Source organism: Syngnathus typhle, linkage group LG22 (genome assembly GCF_033458585.1).
Source record: "Syngnathus typhle isolate RoL2023-S1 ecotype Sweden linkage group LG22, RoL_Styp_1.0, whole genome shotgun sequence".
Taxonomy (NCBI): Eukaryota; Metazoa; Chordata; class Actinopteri; order Syngnathiformes; family Syngnathidae; genus Syngnathus; species Syngnathus typhle.
The window spans coordinates 6,486,015-6,511,307 of NC_083759.1; the positions used below are offsets into that span (position 1 = coordinate 6,486,015).

Below are 25,293 nucleotides of genomic sequence, written 5' to 3' on the forward strand. Positions count from 1 at the left end.
TGTGTTACGAAATAAAATGAAATTGAAGTCATTGGGAGGCGACGTATCCAGCTGCCTCCTCGTTAATGCTCGGCAATTTGCCAGATTTCCAGAATGCGGCGTCCATTGTGTACGTTTTCTAATTCAGCAAAGTGGCTCCAGCAGCAAGAAAAAAAAAAAAAGCCAAATCTTGATTGACGCGCGGAAAGGGCTTCCATCCATCTTAATACCGGCCACTTTTCATATGTCCATGGCCGCGGGGATGGGAGTTAAAGTGGTTGCGGGTCGGAAGGGGCGTTCTATTTATTTTGCCCTTGAGTGGATTATTGTTTCACAAGGGACATTAAACATGGGTGGTGAGGTGTTACTTAGCGCCCTAATACCTCCCCCGCGGACAAATTGCCGTCATTCGAGCCCGGCCCGAGTAGCACTTACTCTGCTTCTTATGCCTCACAGCCTTGGGGGAGGTATCATCAAATCGTTTATACATAGGTCATCTTTTGCAAATTCAGATAAATACAACTCCCCAAATTCTCTCCCTTTGTCTCACAATCTTCCTTCGACCCAAAGCAGCAAGCCCTCTCAAAGCCGACTTCTCTCTTTTTCTCTGTGGCGCCAATGCTCGGACCAGGTCGTCAGGGGAGACGCGCAACGGTGAGATGCTGAAGTTGAGCATGAGCAACATCGGCGCTGACGTTCTGGAGCAGCTGCTGGAGTTTGTCTACACTGGCTCTCTGGTCATCGATTCGGCCAACGCCAAGACGCTGTTGGAAGCCGCCAACAAGTTCCAGTTCAACACTTTCTGCAAAGTTTGCGTCTCCTTCCTAGGTGGGTCACGGCACGTCTCAATACTTTTGTCTCGAAGGTCACCCAAAAAGTTTGGCAAAGTCTTTGTTTGGGGGGGGGACAGTCATTTAAAAAAAAATAAAAACATAGCCTGAAATGCCAGTATTTGCATTCCATCTCATGAGTTGTTTGGGGTATAGCAAACGGAAGAGAAGCGCATGTCGGCAAAAAGGTCAGAGGCGCGCGAGCGGAGAAAAGAAAACAGCAGAAACAGCGCCTATTGATTTGTTTTTCTCGATTTGGGCCACACAACACAGAAAAAAAGAAAAAGCAAACATGGAAGCCATTTGTAGACTTCATTTCCTCTGAGACGTCAATTCATTCAGCCTCGACAAGATTCATGACATTTTAGCACATTAGAGCGGCTCGGGGAGGCAGGGGCGGCGTGTTCGCGTACGAATGTTTGTCCTTGAGAGAGGAGAATGAGCATGTCAAATGTTAGGAGAGTCACGTCGACCTACTTTCTTTGACGTCAATTCAAAGAACTCCGATACTTGCAGGGAAACAGTTGATGGTCCACTATCACTCTCACCCCTGGTGTGTTTTGGCTTTGCCTCTGTTGACCGCTATTTGTTTTGGGGCTCAGATAAAAACAAAAAAAATAAAGGCCCGGCATGGGTCCCTCTCCAGGGCAATTATTTAATCAGCCGCTTTTATGGAGCCAGTTCATCAGTCCATCTGATTGCATGTTGATTGCTAAAGTTCTGCTCGTTATATTTTGATTGCTCGGGTCAAAAGCAAGCTCTTGTCAAATATCTGAGGGGTTCGTCAGATCTCCCCCTGCTGGTCATTTCAAGATCTACCTCGAACGTGCCGCCGGCTAATCCCTAATCCTACTCCCCGTGATCGATTCTTGCCCTGTTTGTTTGTCCCGGGAGGCGTTTGGAGTTATTAGACGTGTCGGGGTAGCTAGAAAGCTGATAAGCTGTGACACAATCCCTCGACATCATCTTCGACGTCCACCATCTCTCTATCGACCGAATCAATCTGTCTGTGTTCTTCCCTCATGGGTCTTCTGACTTGACCTTCTTCTTCTTCTCGGTCTTCCGCTTGGGCTTCACCATTTAGTCAATGACCTGTTTTTTTTTCTGTCGGGCTTTGTTTTGTTTGGAGTCATAAGCGTGAAATAGTAACATTTGTGGCTTTCAGCTCCAATGCTTTAAGCAAATGCACTTTGAAATTCCAAATCTTTTCTTTTCGCAGAGAAACAGCTGACGGCGGCAAACTGCTTGGGAGTCCTGGCCATGGCCGAGGCCATGGCTTGCACAGAGCTACACAACATGGCCAAAGCCTTTGCACTGCAGAACTTCCCTGAGGTAAGACAGACACAGAATTTTCTTGTATATTTGATGCAAGGACGAACTCGACATCCTCGACACGGCCCACAACTAATGTTGTGTGCCATGTGCAGACATTTTGAGCCACGCTACTTGGCGCCATTTATGTAAGTCAGTGATTTAAAATTGTCTGTTGATTAATTTTTTTACCTCCCCATTTGTCTGCTTGGTCATGTAAAATGGAGGCTCTCTTTATGCCTGAACATCAGTTATCCTGTGGAAGTGGGAAGCTTGATATACTCCTTTGGTTATTTATAATGTGTTGGATATTTATTGAAAAATCCAGCCAGTCAGAACGAGCAGTTTGAAAAAAATGCTATATGACTCCGAAAATGTTCCGTCGGTCTGGTGGTGTATCATTTTATGTTGACTGGAAAGCTTGCGAGGAAGGGATGCAATAAGTAGCAAATCAAAAAGTCAGCTTGCAGATTCAGAAAATGTCCACTTACTATTGGATGTATTTGATGATCAGGTGGCGGGACAGGAGGAGATCCTGAGCGTGTCCAAGGAGGACCTTGTGGCCTACCTGTCCAACGACAGCCTCAACACCAAAGCGGAGGAGCTGGTATACGAGACGGTCATCAAGTGGATAAAACGGGACTCGGGCTCCAGAGTTCAGGTAAGGGAAGATAAATATAACCGTCCCAATTCTCAAAATGTTTTGCCCTCTCAAAGTTGTCTTGGTTCCTCATGAGACAAGCAAAGGGTAGACAAACACAGCCGCCGTTGTTTTTTGTTTGTTTGTCGGCGAGCTGTCAGGCGATTCAGTTCATCACAATCACACGATACATCCTCAAGATTGATATCGGCAGCAAAATTGGCACAATGCGCCCAATCGATAAAGCCTCAAGGTCGCGGTGTCATCATCCGAAAGCAAACGAAGCATCCAAGGATATCTGCGCACCGTTGAAACCTCGGGTCATGAGAATTTGATTGATTCCGACGGCCAAGACCGCAAACGCAAAGCCGCTGATTTTTACGGGCTGTTTGAAAATGGAAGCGAGATTAGCAGATGAATTGCCGCCCATCCGTCATTGGAAGAGTCATCCATTCTCGGCGAGCGCCGGCCCGCTTCCTCCGGCTCAGACGTCCAAAATCAATGCACCCCTGTCGGCGCTTACATCCTTATTCCTCATTCTGCGTTAAGCGTCGCGCCTTTGATCTACCTTCCTATCGCGTCTTCGTCAAGCGTACTTAGGGTACTAGCAAAGCACTTGCGATGCTCTGATGCGAGGCGTCTAGACGTTTTATGGAAAGACGATGTCGTCACCTAAGTAACTCGTTCACCTGAACTCTAAATAAGGGAAAATGACTTTCATGGAGTTTCTAATTTCAACATCACGGAAAGACTGTTGTTGAGGAGGCTGTAACATTGACCGAGTGATGTCCGCTGCATGTCCAAAAACTCCACGCCGTTCGGTCCAGCAATCTTGCCCTCTAATGGAGAGCAGAGCTGTTCCGCAGAAGTGGACTTGCGGGGGGTGGGGGAGGGGGTCATTTTTCCGCTTGTCTGAACAAGCCATTCACATATTCCTGAGACGTGAGACCCCGGGTCACCTTGCGTTTGAGCTAAGAAGAAGACGGTACAGAAGATTAGAAAGATGGTGAGGAACAATCCAAGCGTAGCAAGGGGCAACTTCGAATCTTGTGCCCTGACCTCCTCGGGCGGGAACCGAAAAACGCCTCCTGTGCATTCTTCTCCCGTCGCGCCGCATTCATGGTCCACATCCACCGACGCTTCATCCCGAGGGGGAAAATCACTCCTGTGGAACCTGTGACAACTTTTTATGACATGTCAGGGCACAATGTCGCCGCGCGACTTTTAAGCTGTCAGCTCGTCATTATGTGCGCGCGTGCAATTTTGCATTCATCTCAGCACGCCCCCGTTTTTTTGCGTGTTAAGCCGCGGGCTATATTGGGGAAAAGTGGCATATTGAACGGGGTGGGTAAATAATATGCAATATTCTCTTTCCGCTAGCCTGTCAGCTTGCGGCAGGAAACGAGGCATGGACATTGCTCGGAGACTGAAGAGAACATTAGAGTGTGTAGTCCGGGGAAATTGTACGGATTTTAGCGGGGTCCTCACACGACCATACCAAAATTTATATAAAAAGTGTAAAACTGTCTTTTAAATACAGAGTTCTCCACTAACTCGCAATTTGGCTCTCATTCTCTGTAGGGGGAAAGTTTCTCGCCGCATGAAGAAAAAAAAAATACAATTAACCCCACTTAATGGTGCGTGGGTGAGTCTTTTGTGCTTTGGAACTCAAAAGACAATGGCTAAATTAAAATTGACGTTGCAGGTAAAATGGGGTCATATTTGTCGTTTTAGACGATGGCAAAGCCGTTTAACTATGCACGCGTGGGCTCACATCACCTCAAAGCACTTTTGTCCTCTGATATTCATTTTGCCATCATTTGTTCTGACATTCCAAAAAACGTGAGGGGGGAAAAAAAGACGAAGAAAATGACATTAGCTTATTATGGGAGTCCCACGTAAGCACATGAAGTAATACCTTTAACTGTGTTCATTGGGCCCGAGAACGTTAAAGGTCGTGCCGTGCTGTTGTTATTCCCGCTAATGGCTGGGCCGGCTTTTTTTTTTTCTTTTTCTAAATCACCTTTTTAGCCATGTTACAGTCGCTGGCCACTTTCCAAAGAGACAATTAATCAGCCTCTTTTGTCACCTGACCAGATAGTCTCCGCTATGAAATGAAATGTCGACGTGATGCCTAATGGAGGTCCCATTCAGCCTTTTGGCAGACTGGCCTTCGGTAATTGAACGAGTGCGGCGGCGATACAAAGGACTGCCGGGTGGAAGTGAGGACGAGGTTCCTGCTTTCACCGCTGGTGGCAAAGCGTTTCAATTCTCGAGCATATGTTGATCCAAATCAAATATTACGCTGTTTTGATCATCAAGGTTTTAACACCCTCACCTTTGTCCGTCTTGATAATAGTAGCGTTAAGGTATGGGGTCCTCGCGATTTTTTTGTGGGTTCACTCATAATAGATTCCCATTTTTTTGTTGCTAAATGAAACTGGCATAAGTGGCTATTTTTTTTTTCTTTTTTTTTTAATGGCTGTGTCAAACTAAAATGATCAACTTTATGCACTTGTCCTTGACACAATTGAATGTCTATTGGTGACCCAGATTTTTTTTCAAACTTCTAAATCTATCAACTGAGTGAGTTTGGGATACAATACAAAATGTAATCAAACAGAATTGGGTCAATGCGAGCATATCGTGTAAAAGCCGCCATTGTCAAAATATTCGTGTTGCCCGATGTTTTCAAATCAGGGGTGGGGGAGGATGGGTCAGGGGATTGGATGCAGGCCAGTGAACTGTGGACCTCCACGGACATCTGTGTGGTCCCAGAGCGTGCTCAGTCCTGATGTGTGCAGCCAGATGGACGCGCCCGCTGGACCGTGGCAACTTTACAGGTCAAAGCCGCGCTCGCTTACGCTGGCTTCAACCTCCTACTGTGCATATTTGCCAGGAAGCTAATACTATGCTACTACAATCCGAGCATTATCTTCAGGTGTACCTAATATTTTGGGCAAACAGAGACTTGTCTTTCCGTGTGCAACGAGAACTCTTGCAGCTGAACGTGTTCCTTTTCTCCCGATGAAGCCATGCTGAAACGCGTTGCACCTGTCAGTCGTGGCTCAGGGCGACATGCTCCCCACCTCCTTCCCCCGTCTGTTCTTCCACTCACCATCAACCAAACCCCCTCATTCGCCTTCTCGTTCACATCCTCCCCAACTGACACGCAGTCGCACTCATAGTCACGCAGACGGCGAAAAACACCATTTGCGGCCAAGCGCGAGCGTATTTTGGTCCCGCCTAACGCGTGCCGGTGCTCATTGCAGTTGAATGGGTTTGTTTGTGAGGCTGCGCGCTCTTTTACACGCGAGTTATTATTCATGTGTAGTGGGGGGGGGGTCTATTTTTCAAACTCAAGCACATGACATGACCCTGTGTGTGTCATTTGCTTGAGTCGTTTGGCTTTATTGGAAATTCTGACTGAAGCAGGCTGCTGTCATGTATTTTGATTTAGACTGGGTGAAGCAGCATATGGCTCTCACTGCCAACATGTAGGAGGAGTATGTCGTCATGTTTGTTGTTTTGTGCTCACTTGGGTGAAAAGGAATAATTCTACCAGGCATCTCTCTGGATTGTTTTTGTGTTTTGAGTGCTTATGTGAGCCCATTAGCGAGGGAGGCTTGCATGTTGCGAGTCACGTTGTTCACACATATGGTCTTCTCATCCTTGAATTGAAGAAAAAAAGCCTAAAAATAGCTGCCGCACATGAGCTCGGACCTCCCGCGGAGAGCTTCCATATGTCAGGCACACCGCTTGTCATAATAAATGACCAAGAGAAACTGTTAAAACTGCAGCCTACCTTTGTTGATAATATTGGAAAATTGTTCCCTTCTTTGTTGTGAAGACTTTGCTAGTTCTCTCGAAAAAATCCGACATGCCATAAATGATAACAATTAGAGCGATTCTTTGTTGACAGTATTGAGTCGGCCTAAAAATAGCCTTTTTTCCCCCTGAAGTCGTCATTTTCTAAAGCCTTGTGTCAGGTCAGGGAAGACGGAGGTGAAATCTCTCGCAATTCGTCTGTCAGGACGACGCTCGCATTTACTTGCGAGCGAGCGAGAGAAAGAAAGCGATATGGCCGCCGAGCCCGGCAAGGATGGAGAGAAATGGAGTCTGTCGCTCCCCGCGCTCACTCTCAATTGTCAAACATGATTCACCGATGGGAATGTCATGAGCGATGTCCCTCGGAGATGTAACCACCCCTCCCCCCCTTTGAGAACGCAGAGGTCGTTATGTGTACTCAGCACACTGAGCTCTAACCTATCATTTGTACTCGACTCTGCTTGTGCCGCTTTTGAGTAAAATGACGAATTTCAGAGCCCCCAGCGGGGAACCGCCAAATCGATGTCTAACGACTTCTGCCAGGTGCGGTTGTCTGACATCACACAATGGAGGCCATAGCAAATTATTTTCCATACTGCAAATTGATTATGGTATTTATCGCAACTTGGTTGTATAGCCGCGGCCCTACGCTGCCCCTTGCTGTTTGTAGGGAGGAAAATTCACTCATCTACTTCGCAATACTTTCTGTAGTTGTTGGTTCCTCTTTTTTTAAACATGGAAACTGACACCTTGAGAATCTGCTGCAAGCGCGCATCTCGGTTCCATTGTGAGCGTAGGAGGACAATTGTGGAGTGGTGGTGTCGAGAGAGAAGGAGCGAGAGAGAGAGAGTTTGCTACTGAGCTCAGGGAGAGGAAAGTGCACGTGTTTCACAATGCATTGTGAAATGGACTTTATTAATCACGTAACCCTGCTGCGTCACCATTTACGAATCGTAATAGTTGCAAAATGGTTTTATTCTTGTAGAAATCTATTTTTTTCCATCACATGACCATTTTTTTTGCTACTGTTCCCCAGAAAATTCAGTTGAATGAAGAAGGGAGAGGGGAAAAAAAAGCAGGTCAAGTTGAGCACTGTATTGAGAGCTTGTCACTGACAGTTGCTTTTTGGAAATCCCAGCAGCGGTTGCCGTGGTAACCTCCTCTTTGCATCAGTTGATGGAGTCGTCCTGTTTTCGGGTCACATTGTGACGGTTCTAATTTGATCTAGGATTACAGTAATCCAATTTTTCAAGTTGCTTAAAAAAAAAAAAAAACTAGAGCAAAAAAATGCCAAACCTTTCATTGGAGTTCCAGCCCAAGATAAAAACTGAAAATAAAATTGTGATCAGTTACAGTGATTGATTTTTTTTTATTATTGAAGTAAGCTCAGATGGTAAATTGTTAACCTCTTGGGTTTGTCCAAGTGCCAACACAAAGCCTTTGCTGCTCGAGAGCTGTGAAGCCTCCGAGGCCTTTGCTCTTTTCCCTCTCTCGACTGAGAGCAGCGATTGTCTGGCGAAATCATTCTCTTCAGCACCCGTCGAGCAGCTTGAGTTCATACAGTATTTTTATTATTTTTTTTATCCTCAAGGTCGTAGGTGTTCGGATGTCTCACGGCAAAAAGTCGCACTTCGAGCTTCACTGAGGCCAATTGCTTTTTTTTTTTTTTGACAGCTCTCAGTCGCTAACTTATGTAATGTACTTTTCCCTCTCGGCTGTCTGTTGCATCTCTTAACTGAAAATGGCCTCACAGGCAAAACCCAAATTGACCCGGGTGTTTCCTCCCCTTGTAAGGCAGCGGCAGGCCGAACCCAAAAAGCTTTAATTGAAGGTCAGGCCGCCGAGCGCAGGAAGTAGCGCGTCTTAAACCTGCCAGGTCCCGCCCATGTTTACCCGCGCGGCTTGTTTGATAAACTGTTTTGGCAGACGGCGCGCTCCCCCGTGGGTGACGCTATCCGACAGTTCCATCTGCGGGGCTCGCTGAGAGGAAATGTCATCAGCAGATGTCCGCCTCTCTACTCTAAACACTCTGCTAGTCGAGCTTTGCTTATGTGTTGCCGTATCACGGCAGATGAGAGTAAACATAAAATGAGGGTGCGTTTAAATTTTGTGGTGACAGCATGTTGCTGCTCTGTCATTGGCTGACAAATTATTTTGTTAACGACAGAACCGTCCCATTAAAAAAAATGCTCCATTTTTGTCACCTTAGAGTGCGAAATTTTCATGCTCGAGTTAGCATCTTAGAGTGGAGTCATCAAAACTCGTACCTTAAAATGTTCGCTTCGAAATCTAAAATAATTTTACAACTCGACTTGTTAGAGCGCAAAGTTCAACTCAGGTGTGTGAGGCGAGATACTCGGCTTATTATCGACTTCTTTCGTCTGTCAGGGAGTCTCTTGTTTTTCGCCCCCTGTCCAGCTGGACCACGTAGCGCCGAGCTGGCCGAGGTCATCCCGCTCAGTCTGGGTTTGCCGCTGTGACACTCGGCGACGGCTTGTTTACAGCTTTTGCTGTCGTGCTGGCCGAGCCTCCCACGGGGATCCGTGCGGCTGCACATTCTGCAGCTGTAGATGAGGTTGCCTTAGCAACTGCACCACTACCTATTTGTTGATTTATATATCGTTTTTTCCTTCCAGCACCTGTCCGATCTGCTGGCGTCAGTGCGACTTCCCTTCATCCACCCGTCCTACCTGCTCAACGTGGTGGACAACGAGGAGCTGATCAAGTCTTCGGAGGCGTGCCGTGACCTGGTCAACGAGGCCAAGCGGTACCACATGCTGCCACACGCGCGCCAGGAGATGCAGACGCCGCGCACCAGACCGAGGCTCTCTGCAGGTAACGCACACCTACGTCGCCACCCGCAGCACAACTCGAGCGAGCGAGCAACAACACGACACAGCATCGCGTGCACTTTTCCTCTTGCGTGGCATCAAGGTGACACAGAGGTCATGTCGCCATGAGTAGACTTCGCCTTGTATTGATTTTGGCCCACCGGTAAGGTAATGGGTCATTTTGTGTAGCGTGTGTGTGTTGCATTAAGTCAGTTATGAGCGTAAAGCGTCTTTGTAAGTGGAAGCAAGAGTGCCCGCTCTGATGTCATTTTGCAAAACCTAATGAAGGATACTTAGTGTAATTGACGTCCATCTGGGACATCCTGAGATTTTCCACCGCACGCCGTGTACACAGAAGAAGAAAAAAACAGGCAGGGCCACTTAACCTTGCGTTGAGCAAAACATGCTTCAAAGCAATTCACTATACTGAAGGTCAACAGATGTGGAGTACTTAGAAGGACGGGGAGAGCAAAAGTAATACCGCCGCTCAGCTTTATTATTATTATTATTATTGTCAACCTTATTTGTGCTATTAGGATTCGATTAAAATTTTTTAAAAAAATTCTTTGTATCCTTAAATTGTAAAAAAAAAAAAAAAAGGAAACGTTTGAAATCTTGCAAGAGTCCAAATTGAAGCTGTTCTAACAACACCGAAGCACTTTGCTGAAATGTTATCATTCTACTGCTTGGAAACGAAACATTGCGGCCATTTTACACTGCAGGATTGTATTTAGCATTGATATGTTGCTGAACATGTGCAGCGCTTGATTCGAGTTAGCAAAACGGGAAACAAAATTGGAATGCTCCAAAGTGAAAGTTGGTGAAAAGGGCAGATGTTTTTGTCCTTGAATATTTTTGCTTGAGTGTGTGTGTGTTTGTTTGATAGAAGTGTGTGGTCTTAGTGTGTGTGTGTGTGTGTGTGTGTGTGTGTGCGCGCTTAAAAAGGCGCGTAAGCAGATGGAGCGCCACCTGAGCTCTGTTGATAAGACTGTCAAGCGTAAAAAGAAAAGAAAACTGCCATCCGTGAAGCACTTCTTGCTGAGCAAGTCAATTTGTGGACTCAGTGTGTGCGTGCGTGTGTGTGCGTGCGTGTGTGATTGTGTGTGCGTGTGTGTGTGTGTGTGTGTGTGTGTGTGTGTGTGTGTGTGTGTGTGTGTGTGTGTGTGTATACACGTGTAATATGCTAATGAATAGTAGGGGTGTAAATCGCGGGTTTTGTCACGATACGATATAATATCGATATAAAGAACTACGATACGATATTTGCCGATATCTTAAAGCCTGCTGCGATTCATTCACGATATATCGCGATATAGTGCTCTACGATCGATATTTATTTTTTTTAATAAAAAATATAGAACGATATCCTATACGCAAAATCAACAAGGTACTGCAAACTCTTTATTTAGGAAATTACAAGAGTATTGTAGTATACAAAGTGCTTATTTTAACACTGAACTTTGATGTCGTGTTTTTTCTTTAAATGTGCGGCGAGATTTGTGCTCCTTGAATATTTGATCACCGCATGGCAGGATTTACAAACTGCACGTGTCTTGTCCGTTGACTCGTTGAGTCATCTTTTCTTTGGAATCCAAAGTGCTTCCAAACGGTGCTATACCTGGGGGGGCGCGTGTGACCCTGGGGAACAGGCTTTTTTTTTGGCAGTACTAGAATAAAGTGTAATTGCGCATTTTCACAGCAGGGGGCAGTGGCGCTCTCATTGTTACTTCTGTGACGTTTGCGACAGTGCAACATTTTATGACTTACAGGACAAGTTAGGATAGTCACGGTGGGGAGGGGGGTCGCGAATAGTTTTCTTCTTGCTAGGGGGGGGCGTAACAGAAAATAATTGAAAAGCACTGCTTTAAAGTGAGAAAGAAAAGTCTCGGCAGCATCTGATCACATGACTTTGAGCGTCAAAATATTTTGGCGGTGTCCCAATGAGCACGCGTCGATCCTGACTTTCTTGTCCCTCCTTGTCGATGCCGGCGCCTTTCTTTCTAGTTTTAATTAAAAGTGCGGCGTCTGCATTTAAGCAGGCGGCAAGGTGAAGCTGTCAGAGGCTGGCAAAGACAATTAAAGGCGTTTTAACCCCGACTTTGTTGATACTTGTCCGGCTCACAGTCATTACCAAGCCTCGCCGTTTGTCTCGGGGAGTAAATGCAGCGTGAGATTGTTTGTGCCACTGTGGATTCTCTTCGGGTTGCCTTACTCGCACGCGACAAAAACATTTATCCTCACCGCTAAGTTGTCTCTTCCAAAACTTGGAACTTCATTGATGCCTAAATTTTCCGTTTTCAGCTGAGATGAATTCAACCAAAATGTAATTGAGAAGCGCCAGTCATACGTTGGCGGTGTGAGCCGGTGATGTTCTCGCGGCTTATCGCTAAAATCTCCTCCTGTCCAGACTCATAAATTTGACACAGATAAACTAAATCCAGCTTAGGTGGAGCGCATGCGGAACGCTGACCCGTCGGACCCACTGCAAAGCCGCTGAGGCCTCTTCCAGCATTCATTACAGGCACAGGAACATCCGTCCACGGGAGTGTTTGGATTTCCATTGCTAGGCAGAATTATAATGGCCTCTTCACTTGGACCACATTTGGGGCCCTTGAGTGAGTCAAGTCAACCAGTGGTTGAGTATGAAAGGCAAACATCCTAATATGCTCCCACACACTTACAGGCACTTGGTAGCGCCATCATGGGGGCGCCCCCGGCCTCCCCCCTCAACATCGTCATAGCAAATTAGCACCCCGGGAGACAAATCACAGTATTAGCAAATGAGAGCAAATGGAGTAAAAAGGGAGCGTGATAAGACATTACGCTTATGGACCTGCAGCCAGATAGAAACGGCTCCCACAGCTAGGCATAGACTTTGGATGTGTGTGTTTAATAGTGTATAAAATAAAAAAAATCAACTTGTAAAATAAAAATAGAATGAAAAATAAAAGAATAGTTTCAAATAAATACAACTGTAATTTTACAAAACAACTAAAACATTATACAATCAAAGAAACTAACATACGTGCAGGTTGCCATGTGAGTGACGGATCAATCTGATACTTGAGTCGTTATTTTCTGGCTGACTCTCAGGAGACCTTTGTCTCCTTGCTCATGGGGGAAAAAAAATAAAGTCAGGGCCAATCGTTTCTCATGTGTTGCTTTTAAACTCTTGTCAGAAGGAAAACATCAGCTTGTCAAGTCTTTTTCATCCCGAGCCGCCTCCTCTTTCTCCCTACCTTCCGTTGAGGGGCGGCCGCCCCCTCGCCGAGCCTGAACCCAATTCGCCGCCGCCCCTTCCCTCGTGACCGCTTCCATGTTCTGACAGGCCCGCGTTGAGTTTCGCTAGTCCGCCGACGCGTCGAAGGCTTCAAGGATCGCCCAGACAGGCAGACCATCGCCGACGCGGACAACCGAACAGAAATGGCCCCGAGCCGCCGTGTGCGCACGTGTGCTCAGCGCTCATTTCTGTCAATTCACAAACAGAGAGCGCTGTCAGAACACGCTTGTCGTGACTCTGCACGACTTAAGCCCGAAAAGACAGCGAACGTTGAACACCCCATCGTTGTTATTTGTTTTGTTCTGAACTGGCGTCTAGCTTCATCTTGAAGTGAGAAAAAAAACACCTTCAACCTCCTTCGCCCGTCTCATCCATCAGGGAGCCTCTTAAAGCCTCACCCCGGAAAAACGTCCACTCAGCCACAGGCTGTCGGCTAAGCTCAGCGTCGGCCTTATTGTTGGCTGTCTTCCTCCTCGCCTTTTTTGTTCCCGCGGCTTTGACGAGAAAACATTGGCGAAAATGGGGATTGCGATTTGTTTGTTGTTTTGCAAGCAAAGGAAGCGGTGGGTCGAAAAGACTCCACCGAGCGGCAATATTGATCGGGCACAAAAAGATGAAGATCAGTCCTCCATCTCTCACCTTTTTCTTCAATCCTGGCTGTCCCGACAATCCCGTCCCCCTTTGGCACCACTCATTCAGGCTTCCTCGTGATAGCCCCCCCCCCCCCCTTTCCTGCTGCTCTCAAACACACTGCTCACTAGCGTCTGGTGGCCGCCTTGTCGCCCGACGGAGAGTCGTTTATTGGCAGCCTGCCAGCCTGTTTGTGTGTTCTGGATCACCGCTGTCTTTATAGCGCCCTCGGTAGCGAGACGACTGTTTCCGAATGGATGCCAGTTAGCTCCGCATTAGCAGCAGATTGAGCCCTGTGGTGGCGTCGGCTTCTCCCAGACGTCCGTCCACCTTCATCACCCTCTTCCTTTCCACAGGTGTGGCGGAGGTCATCGTCCTGGTCGGCGGACGCCAAGCCATCGGGATGAACCAGCGCTCCCTGACGGCGGTCACCTGCTTCAACCCGCAGAACAGCAAGTGGTACCCGCTGGCTAGCTTGCCCTTCTACGACCGAGAGTTCTTCAGCGTCATCTCGGCCGGTGACAACATTTACCTGTCGGGTGAGTAATACGAGCGTGAATTTGAATCATCCTGAACCCAGCTACTTTTTTTCCCCCCCGCCCCCACGTTGGCAATAGTAACAAGCGGCATGACATGACCCGTTGTGACTTACCAGATTGGTGGCAAAATAGTAAATCACAAAAAACGGTCAAGGTCAAAATGAAGCATTACCGGTGACTTTTGAGAACTATTTAAAGAGCGCAAAAAGGGCGACGTGACTCGCTCATCCCGTACGGCGCTTTTTCTTCTCTTCCATCGGGACGGCATTTTTCTCCCGCCACGCTCCATTTGCGCCTCCTTTTCAGCGCAGCGGCCGCGCACTCACCTTGACACCGCGACAGGATCGGTCTTTCTGGCTGCTCGCTCTCACGCTCTCTTTTCATATAAATGGAAATGTGTGTTTGGCGGCGGGAACAAGCGCCATCGCCGTGTCCGTCGGGAGCCCGACAAGCCGGTGGGGAAATCAGAGTTTTTAGACTGGGTTAGCCAATCAGCTCCTGCTGCTAGCACTTCCTAGCCAGGCTTCCTTACTTAAATGACATCATCGGCATTAACATTTTGATGACTTCAAAGTGCCAAGTGGACAATATTTTTTTTTCGCTTTTGGTTGTGAGCCAAAACGTGAGTGAAAATTAATACCGTTTTTTTCCATGTATAATGCGCCCCCATGTATAATACGCACCCTAGAAATGGCATGTCAATGCTGGAAAACAGCCTGTACCCATGTATAATACGCACCCAAATTTTGACTCCTACTTAAGTCCGTAAACGTAAAATTATTTCAGAAAAAAGATCATCTTTGGGAACAACCGGATGTTATTCTGCCGGTCAGTATCACTGCGCATGCGCTAGCAAACTCGATAGCGAAGAAATGTTTCGGATTCATGTAGGGTACATACAAACGAGCAGGTGATCGAGCAAGCGTCTGATACGAGAGCATTGTGTTTGTATGGAGCGTGTTTGAAGTGAACAGCAGAGAAGAAAGCGCATCTGTAATGGCGGCCTCCGTATCATATCCGGATTAAAAAAAAAAAGATTTTTTTGTACCCATGTATAATGCGCACCCCAGATTTTAGGACAATAAATTAGTTAAATTTTGCGCATTATACATGGAAAAAAACGGTAATAACTGGAGCGGCAAATCATTACTTTTTTCCAAATGCAGCCCGTCTTTTTTTTTTTTTTTAATGTGTATTTGTTTTTGCAGGTGGCACTGAGTCGGGGGTTATGCTGTCTGACGTGTGGTGCTACATGTCTCTGCTGGATAACTGGAACTTGGTGTCCCGCATGACGGTGGCCCGCTGCAGACACAACAGCCTGGTCTACGACGGCAAACTCTACGCCATCGGAGGCCTGGGCGTCTCGGGCAACCTGGACCACGTGGAGAGGTGAGTCTCAAATGGCGGCCTACAGTTCATTTTTAAGACCATGAAGTTCTGGAAAAATCCAACGATTTCTTCCTCTGATGTGTGTGCCCCCTCCCGCTCTCGCCTCCCGATTTGTGGTTGAATGAGCCGGCTAATGTGCGCCGCGTGCAGCTAGCAATGTGTCATTGCGACAAGGAGGCAAAAGAAGAGTAAGATGAGTTGCCGTTATTGTTGTTGTTGCTATGTGAGGAGTCTGTGAGGCGAGACTAATGTAAGCTGCTTCATGCATAATTTACTATCAAAGTTTTATGGAGATTTGATTTGTACCCGCACGCTCGTTTTGTTTGGCAACACCACTTATGGATGACACACAAGCCATGGTGTTTTTAGCTATTCCTTTTGAAGCAGAACAACATCCGTATGGATTTTGACTGACGGCGTAAAGACGATTAAATCTCAACGTCGTCGCTTGGATTTTGACGGAAGTGTGAAATTTGTCACTTTTCCGATTAAAGCAAGATTCCAATTAACTTTGACTGAGTATCTTAATAACAGCTAAACACGTACGCACACTTGGGCAGTTTGGGAAGGGCAGAGCAGAGGCAGGAAAGATTTGCTACGAGACGGGCCGCGACAGCCAGCAGCTGGTCGCCGACGCGCACTCGGGGAACAGGTGTCGTAAATTACACGGCGAACCGACTGCTCGCCGACGTTCCTGACAGATTATCAGCAAGCTATTTATTTCATAGCGCTCGTAAATACAAGGCAAATCCCTTTCAAGCCCACCGGAGGTATTCCGAGACGCAGCAATTTGAACAATTTTACAGTGAGAATTTGGGCTCAGAATGATCACACAGAGCTTATTAAAATTAACAAAAATCTCGTTCCGTAAATGCAATAATTATTGTTTTATTTCTTTATAATAAACCAAACTATAGAAAAAGTTGGAAAGCTTACAGTATCTTGTCACATGACACAATCTTCTGTGGGTCGTGAAAGATTGGCCAAGATGCTGTGAAACGACTGAGAATTTGGCGAGCTGCTTTGAAAATGTCATGCGGGGAATGAGTTAAGTGGCCATTTTTGGCCACATTTAGGCGGCCAGACTCTGCCAGCAGAACATTTGACTGCGGCGACCCTCAGCGACGGTAGAGAGGAAGTCCTGGCAGGTGTCTGGCTTGCGACTGTGGCACTAATAACATTCCAGAATCATTACTCAGCGGATAGCGACGGCTGCCGATGTTTGATATGCGGATGGCAGCTCGGGGACGCCGCGACAGCTGCAAATTGATTTGCTGCGTTGCTCATCGCCTGATGGATGCGCCGGGACGCCACCAATCGTTTGTGCGCTCCCGTTGTTACCGGAGTGAGTGTAGGTATGTACATGTCGAGTCGGTGAGCGCATTTATTAGACCAGCTGTCGTTAAAAAACGCGACGGGCTCGTCTAGCATCGACAAGTGCGGCGACTGCATTTAAAACATTAGCATTAGCCACTACAAAAACATGATTTCCATAATGATGGTTTTAATGAAGCTCAACTGGCTATTGTATTTAACATCTCAAAAAGTAGTCATTGTTACAACATCATTTGTAACGATGATCCACGATCAGCATCCAGAAGTTTGCATCTTGCAAAAAGTGCATGGTGTTGCAGATTGGACTTTGTGTATTTGCGTATTGTGCGTGTACAGTAGGTATGTGCACAGCCTCCATCTCGCCCACCTCATTTGCAGTCTTGTGCGCCGCCTCCGCCGACCGCCCTTCCCTCTTGACGATAGCTTTCACGCTTCTCACCGTGAAATTCGAGCCGGCGCTCGCAATTATGTCTTCAATCAGAGACATCTCAACGTAGGCCGGATGGCGCCAGGATGCGGCCTTTGCGTCGGCGCAAATCAACACTCGTGACGATCGAACCCAACTGTTCTCGTCGCTAATGACTGGCACGTTTTGCTTTTAAAGGGGAAGTGAGTCGCCGAGTTGCGGGGGAGGCTTTTTAAGTCGCAATCAGGTGCCCTGGGCCCGCACTCTCGCCCGCCATGTTGATCCTTAGACGAAGTATTATGATTGCGGAATATTGAATAATTCATGCCTGTCTAATGATGTGTCAATCACGCAGTGGCGCTTTTGTTTTATTTATCGCGCGCTACGCGCAGGTTTGCACGTCCTTCAAGCGCCATTGGCGCTTAATATTTCATGAGAACCTGTTTGCAACGCGCCCTCTCAGTGGGGATGTTGCACTAACAAAAAGATGGCATCCTCTGTGGTTTTTTCTTTTTTTTTTTTTTTTAACTAATCTGACTCTGCTGATTAGCGTGGTTATGCCTCGCAAGGTTTCACTTAGCGTTACGTCCCGTTCTGCTGCATGCAAATAAAATACGTTGTCAACAGGGGTGAAGTCAGCCACGTGCTTTTCAATCCACGTTAAGAATCTGTGATTATCTTTTAAAGCAGAAGCTGCATCGTGTTATTTTAAGCTTGCCATGGTAATACAGGCATAGATATGAATATAGCTTACCATATCTTAGCATCGTGGAGTGCTTTAAAGTCCCAGACTCTTTCCATTTCAATTTGCATGATACCAATCATGGTTGTCAGGTTCAGATTTTCTTTTTAGGGGTGGTCTTATGATGCTCTAAATTCAGCAGTAGGTGTGTCAGGCTGAGAGTGTAGAGAGGCGGCAATTCCCAGGGACCCAGCGAGGATTGCGGGAAACAAAGGGGATCATGGGTAAACTCCTTCAAGGGTTCCCTCTTGTTTCTCCACACTGCTAATGAAGTGCCGCCACCTCGCTTGCCTGCAAGTGTTTCGGCATTTGAGCTCAGGTAAGCGCCTCCAGCTGTTATGGTTATTAGTGGGCGGTGCCAGGGGGCGCACATCGGGGGGTCGACCCCGCAGTAGTCAGGGACAAGAGGTTCCCAAAGCCTCCCTGCCGAGGCAGCTTCCCCCCGACTGAGCTAATCCCTTGCTCCTCTGGATTAGCAATACCAGCGGCGGTGGCACCTGCTGTGCTGTCAAGGTTGACAACACCCCCACCCCCCCCCCCGACCCGCCAACCAGCCTCCTGGTCCTCACCACCGCATGTTTTCTCCGGTGGATGTGGCCCAACTTATTTCCCTCAAAATTAAGACGGTTAAACTTCTGCTGGCACACAAGATAATTTTCTCACTAATTATTTTCGCATTTTTCAACAGTGTTCCAGTCAGGAGAGTTGATGAAAAGAAATCGACGGCAACTTCACCCCGCTAATAAATCAAACACAGATGGGGAGCCTCATTGGCGGCAGACTTTATTTAACACGCTGGGTGATATAACAGTGAGGAATGTGCGCAGACGTGATGTTCATTGTGATGGATCGCACCTTTTTGGGGCTCAGTCGATTTCCAAACTGGCAGAAAAATGAAATCGTATGGCTGCAGTAGCGATGACTATTACAAGTTGTCACTTTAAAAAAAAAAAAAAAAAAGATGTAACATCACTCTCGTCTTATTGGTTACACGGAATGTAAACCGAGATAAATGTGACTAAACCCCCATGATAGGTTTGATCTGTCATATTTTGCAATCTACCTGGCTACACTCCGACTTTGGTACAGGCTTATACAGCGTCTTTAAAAAAAAAAAAAGTCAATCCACATTTTGTAGCTTTGCTACAACGTAAAGTCACCAGTGTACAGTTTTCAAATTTTAATGTAATGCGAGTTAGATAGATAGAAAATGGCTGGACAGGTTTTCCCCCTCCTTTATTGGATGACGATTGGCATAGCAGCCTCCCGTGTTTCCATCTTGGCCTCCCATGACAGCACTCGCCCCGCCACCGCTAATTAGCAGCCGTTAGCATGTGGCAGCAAGCAGTTCACTTGCCTCCTCATCATAAAGAAGTGACAAGTGACCTTTTGGAATGTATACCCCTCCCACGCTAAGTGGCCGGCCAACCGCCACCAAGGCAGCATCGTGGTCGTCCGTCTGCCGCTTTCCGATAGTAGCGGTAGTTTGATGTCAATCACCTTAATGCCATTCACCTCATGTAACATTTTCTAAGCTGGATGGCCTTTTCATCTAATTCAAACCCCCCCAAATTCACATTGGCCAAGCATAGCACAGCATCCAATAAGCAATCTCGCATTGAAATAATAGGGAACGGGCCCGGGCGTTAGCGTAAAGTCGCATGTAATTGCCGCCCTCGCAAAATGCACAAAAAAAAGCAAATGGGTGATGTTGGTTAGATTTTAGTTTTCCTAGCTTTTTCCATTAAAAAGTCTGCCTGCTCGGTAAACAAAGACAAGTGGCTACTCAATGGGTGGCATTACAGGGAATTTTACCCACAATGCTCCGGGGCCTGCTGTCAAACTCTGGGCCGCTAATGAATTTCACATGCTCGTTCGTCAGGCTATTTTTTACAAAGTGCCGCTTGTCAGATACAACGTGGACCATCACCCGTAAACACACACTTGAACATCAGCGGCTAGTTGCGCGTCGCTTATATGCTCATGTTTGTTTTGCTGCTCTTGTTGAAAGTGCAAAATGTATTTTATGACCAATTTATAAATTCCATGTTTCCATTCATTTATATTGATTTAATGACAAAAGATGAACTTTGATAGCAGATAAAATAAAAACAAATGGCGTACAATAAAAGTTAACCCCCAATTTATAAACGAATGAAATTAAGTAAAATACAACCCACACACAAAAGACACTGAAGCTGAGATTTGCCCCGGGGCACCATTGACTGTAGTGCTGTATTTTTTTGCTCCAAGATGGTGACCGGCGCAAGGGCTTAATGGCGTGTGTCGCTAGACATATGTTTGCTTTCTGTAATTGCTTTAATTGCCGTCATTGTGCGCAATGCTCGCTCTTTTTCATCCTCCCTGGTGGTGCGCGCCTTCGCCTAATTACGCCTGTCAGCCCCGCAGCCAAAAGTCGGCAAGTCTACTGTACTTGTGTGTGTGTGATACATTAGTGCCAAGTTTAACTAGGTCATATTCCATTTAGAAGCAAAGAGATTCAGTGCTAAAGGAAACATGCATTTGTTCTCAGGTGTCTTTTTAATAACATGTTTTTGGCAAAATACGCCAAGGATCAAGAATGACCTTAAGTCACCTATTTGCAGATTTATGATTAACACTGAACTCTGCTCTATTTGCCATTTTGTGTTCAAGACAAAGCGTAGTCCAATATAAATGTAGTGCTTTGGCGTGCATGGAAACGTGACAGGAAGCCTCACCCGGCTGTCGTTGTTGCCCGCAGGTACGACACCATCACCAACCAGTGGGAGACAGTGTCTCCGCTGCCCAAGCCGGTGCACTCGGCGGCGGCCACGGTGTGCGGCGGCAAAGTGTACGTTTTCGGTGGCGTCAACGAGGCGGGGCGCTCGGCCGGCGTGCTGCAGTCCTACGTGCCACAGAGCGACGCCTGGAGCTTCATCGAGTCGCCTATGATCGGTGAGTGATGATTGATTGAAGATACTGGAACCCTGCTCTGCTTTTTTGACAGGATTTTAATTTATTTTTTTACTTGACATGGGTAAACCTTTTATGATAAAAGTTTTATCTATGTGTGTGTGTAGACAACAAGTACGCTCCGGCGGTGAGTCTGGGTGGCCTGGTGTACATCCTGGGAGGAGCATACGCGCGAGCCACCACCATTTATGACCCAGACAAAGGCAACATCAAGGCGGGACCCAACATGAATCACTCCAGACAATTCTGCAGGTAACAAGCCCATATGTAGTACGCGAGCGATCATGTGTGTACATAGACGCCGTCCCATTTAAAAACAATCAGGCTAAACAGGAAGTGGATAGCAGCCCAAAAAACATTTTAAAATAGAAGTTGTAGTATTTATAGTTTGTGGTTAAAACTACCAATACTGTTTACGTGATGATAATCCCTTTTAGTGGAGTGTCAGTAATTGTCGGTCTGGCTCTGTCGCGATCCCCCGTGAATAGCAGGGGGACACTGAACTATTGGTATTGCGTGCTTCAGTGCAGCAGATGAAGTCAGGCAGGTAATCGTACAGGAGAGGAAGAAGAGAAATGATCCATCTGAGCAAAGGACGCACACACCTCCTCATCCTTTCGAGTTTATCAGGGCACAGCAGCGGCTGCTCGTGGTTTTTGCTGCATGCTCTTCACTCGTGGTCAAACCCAACATATTTAAGCTTTATGTAATAGTCTTTTCCACTTCCAGCCGCGTTTATGACTTGGTGTGTGTAGGCCCCAATCGGACACAAAAGCCGTAATCTGCTTAAAGACCAAGTTTTAATCCTCCCTGCACACAAACTTCTGTTTCTGTTTCCCCTATCAAATAACATGAGGTTGTTGGTTATTCATTATAGTTTTAGAGATTGTTATTATTGCTATGTGAGAGAAAGTGAAATATTAAGTATTTAAATCTGTAGAAATACATCTGATCTATATATGAATATCGCTCTACAGAGAAAAATGGATTCATAGACAATGTATATTTCTTTTGCTCTCATCTATATATGAGCGAGTGATCACGATATCTAATAGAGCTCGAGATCATACATACGTGAGGGTATCTATGTAGTATGGATGCATGTATTTTATAGATATATATTTAATATTTTGTATGTAATTTATAGATATATCTTTATGGAGATTCATCTACGTATACATATAAATACATCAATATAGATATATAAATATAGATCTGTATAGATATCGCTATATAGATATACATATAAATATAGATCTGTATAAATATAGCTATATAGTTATACATGTATCTGTATAGATATATATCTATATAGATGTTATATCTGTACAGATATATCAATATAAATCTATATAGATCTGTATAGATATAGATATATGTATATAAATATATCAATATAGATCTATAACTATAGTTATAGATGTAGCTATAAATATAGCTATATAGTTATAGATGTATATATATATATATATAGTTATAGATGTATATATAGATCTGTATAGATAGATATTTTATCTGCATAGATATATAGCTATATAAATATCAGATATAGATCTGTATGGATATATATCTGTATAGATGTTTTATCTGCATAGATATATAGCTATATAAAGATTATATATATAAATCTGTATAGATATAGCTATAGATATATCAAAATATAGAAATGTATATATATAGCAATATAGATCTGTATAAATATAGCTATGTTTGTATAGATATAGCTATATATATATATGTGTGTGTGTGTGTGTTATCAATCTCTTCCCCACTAAAGTGCCGTGATCCTGGATGGAAAGATCTACGCAACAGGGGGCATCGTGAGCAGCGAAGGTCCTGCGCTGGGCAACATGGAAACATTTGAACCCTGCGCCAACACGTGGACGCTGTTGCAGTCGCTCCCCTGCCCGCTCTTCAGACACGGCTGCGTGGTCATCAAGAAGTACATCCAGAGCGGATGAGTCCAGGCGGAACCCCATCTGACCGTTGTGCAGTGCCAAAAACCACCAGCTGGGACTCTCCTCATTGGAACCGGCCGCTCGTTCCCTTTCCTGTGTAAAATGTCCTTCATGTGCGACAGTTCAGCCATGCCCATTGTCCGTCATCTCATCCACAGGCGCCCTTTTAGTCAAACTCCACTCATCTATTTATTTGACACGAGTGTTATCTACAGGACGAGAGAGAAAGGACTTCCAAAGAGCAGATCCATGAGGACTCAGCCTCATCCCGTTATCGGAAATAATTCATCCCAACCCCCTTCTGAGGAAAAAAAGCACAATAATCACCCGGAAGTGTTATCATATTTCTCGGGGTGGGGGGGGGGGCTTCTATACTTGGCATCTCATTTTAAAGCCAGCCATTTGGTGTTGGAGGTGGACTTCTGTAAATAACAGGAAGGATAAATATGTATATTTTACAACCACAAGGTAATTGTCTATAAATGTTTTTAGGGGGAAAAAAAACTAAATTGATAGGTTGAATTCAAAGGAGAAGTTGTACGTCTGTAAATCTGTATCCAGAAATGAACACTTGTTATTACGAAAAGCTAATACATATACCAAAAGAAATATGAACGCCTTTCTCTCACTCTTTTTCACACTGTACAGTTTTGCACCTTTTTATTCAAGTATATAACAGCAGTAATTTGAGAAATTACAGTAAGTGTTTCCATTCCAAATATAACTTACACTAGAAAGGTAACGAGAGCGTGCTTGCGTGGTGTTTAAAAGGTCAAAAGCACCTAACAGGAATGCCGGCATTGCCATCAAAGGTTTCGGCGATAATGTCAGGGCATGTGGCAGAAGGAAGAACAGGAACAAAGCGGCTCGTTCTCTCGCTCGGTATACTGGACTAGAAAAAGTCGTTTCAACTACCAGACAAAAATTGGTTTAGTCCAAACTGGCTACGATAAAGCAATATCACAATGTATGACATTTAAACTAACCTGTGTCTTTCATTCCCAAATGTGGCTCCAATGTCATACTCCTTTTGGCAACATATTAAAAACAAAAAAACAAGTCTGGTCCTGCACAATTTCCAGTACGCAGCAATTCAAAATAAAACACCAGGAAATAAATACACACAAAAACAACAGGCATGTGTAGAACCTGAGAGACGTGTAAAAACCCCCATACGCAAACACACAAGTTCCCCCAAAACCTGCTACACAAATGCTACAGGTTTGTGAAATTTTTAAACAAAAACACGTAAATTTACAATAAATAAACATTTAACTGAACCTGCCCAAATATTAGCAGAAAAGGCTGAATAATGTTGAAAAATGGTACCCCGGTGGGTGATGGGTTGGGATTTTTGGGGCGGGCTGGGTTTCACGCCGACACACCAATAGCGAGGAGTGATGTGACTGTACAAAAAAAACAAAAAATACCGCTTGTGTGTACCGAGTAAACAGTTAACAATACGTTACGCTGAGGTAGCTTACGGCAGGGTTTTTTTTTTTTTTTTGCATAATTACTCCACCGCATATTCGTGAAACAGTCTGCCCCCGGGGTGGACGGACGGGTGCTGGAAGGGTCTGAAAGCGGAAATGAATGAAATCAAATGGTGCCTTAGCGACGTTGCTGATGCTACTAGGAGCTTAACGCATGGATTTAAAGAACAGAATAAACAATTGGCACGTTTCCGTACAGTGGCTAATGGGCTGAAAATAAAAATGTGACCAGCTTGACTTCGGTAAGTCAACCTGGTCACATTTTTATTTTTGCAGCGATTTTCAAGCGCTGTGTTTTATACAGCATTGTTTTTTGTGAAAGGTTCCGAAATGGATTCTACAAATTTGACCGTTTAAAATCATTACGTCACAGAGGGGGAGAGGTGGTTGAAAATGAGTTGCGGAGAGAGAAAACACAATCGCGGCGCATAGTGGTGGTGGCGGTTCCACTCTGGGGCGAGATTGGTTCCGCGGTCTATAGTTTGCGGATTGTGGCTATTATTCTGCCCTTGTCTTCAAATGGCGGTCACCCATTTGTACTGGTGAACATCGACGTGCGAGTGTGTGAAAGGCGGTCGTTTGGAGTCGCTGTCCCGGGTTGGAAAAGCAGCGTGGATTATAGTTAGCACCCATATAGCACCGGGGTCGCCCATCACCTTGGCGCGTGCGTGTGACACACACCTCAAGGGGGCAGGGGGGGGGGGGGGGGGGGGGTTGAAGCAGATTTTCCTGAGACGAATGATAGCACCATTGAATGTCTCTTGACTTCGCTCCAAGTTTGTGGTCCCATGGGAGGAGGCGGTTGGGGGCAGTTGCTCAGGGTCTACCTGAGGAGGTTTTGTGGTCTGAGTGGCACAGGAATGTGTCAAAATGCTGGACCCTGTTCTCCATCTCCTGCGGCACACAAAGTGACAACAAAGTGCCTTGTTATGCATTTGAGTGAAAAGGTGACGCAAGAGGGACGGCTCGTTTCACTAGACGTGTTCTGCGCGCTTCGACACATTCATTTTAGCTGATCGACAAAACAATGAGTTTTTAAATCTACTTTTTTTTTAGTCTTGCAACTTGATATTATTTGAGAAACAATCACCCGCATTTTGGCTCTTATAATTACTTATTTTCAACGCATGGATTTTGTGTCTTGTAA

The 25,293-nt window shown here is 45.7% G+C and overlaps 2 protein-coding genes across 5 annotated transcripts in view; one reads left to right on the forward strand and one right to left on the reverse strand.

Moving 5' to 3' along the window:
- The window catches only part of LOC133146277 (kelch-like protein 29), a 93,295-nt gene extending 70,033 nt beyond the window's left edge, over window positions 1-23,262 (forward strand). For both annotated transcript variants that reach the window (XM_061269778.1, XM_061269779.1), the window contains 9 exons: window positions 611-807; window positions 2,029-2,141; window positions 2,635-2,781; window positions 9,225-9,423; window positions 13,686-13,868; window positions 15,077-15,257; window positions 20,484-20,677; window positions 20,803-20,947; window positions 22,473-23,262. In XM_061269778.1, the coding sequence (XP_061125762.1) occupies window positions 611-807; window positions 2,029-2,141; window positions 2,635-2,781; window positions 9,225-9,423; window positions 13,686-13,868; window positions 15,077-15,257; window positions 20,484-20,677; window positions 20,803-20,947; window positions 22,473-22,656 (1,543 nt within the window). In that variant the 3' untranslated portion in view covers window positions 22,657-23,262. The remainder of the gene's footprint in view (window positions 1-610; window positions 808-2,028; window positions 2,142-2,634; window positions 2,782-9,224; window positions 9,424-13,685; window positions 13,869-15,076; window positions 15,258-20,483; window positions 20,678-20,802; window positions 20,948-22,472) is intronic.
- A 20-nt stretch (window positions 23,263-23,282) lies between these two features.
- Window positions 23,283-25,293, reverse strand: part of atad2b (ATPase family AAA domain containing 2B) — a 30,370-nt gene continuing 28,359 nt past the window's right edge. For all 3 annotated transcript variants that reach the window (XM_061269776.1, XM_061269777.1, XM_061269775.1), the window contains exon 28: window positions 23,283-25,040. In XM_061269776.1, coding sequence (XP_061125760.1) covers window positions 24,963-25,040 — 78 coding nt within the window. In that variant the 3' untranslated portion in view covers window positions 23,283-24,962. The remainder of the gene's footprint in view (window positions 25,041-25,293) is intronic.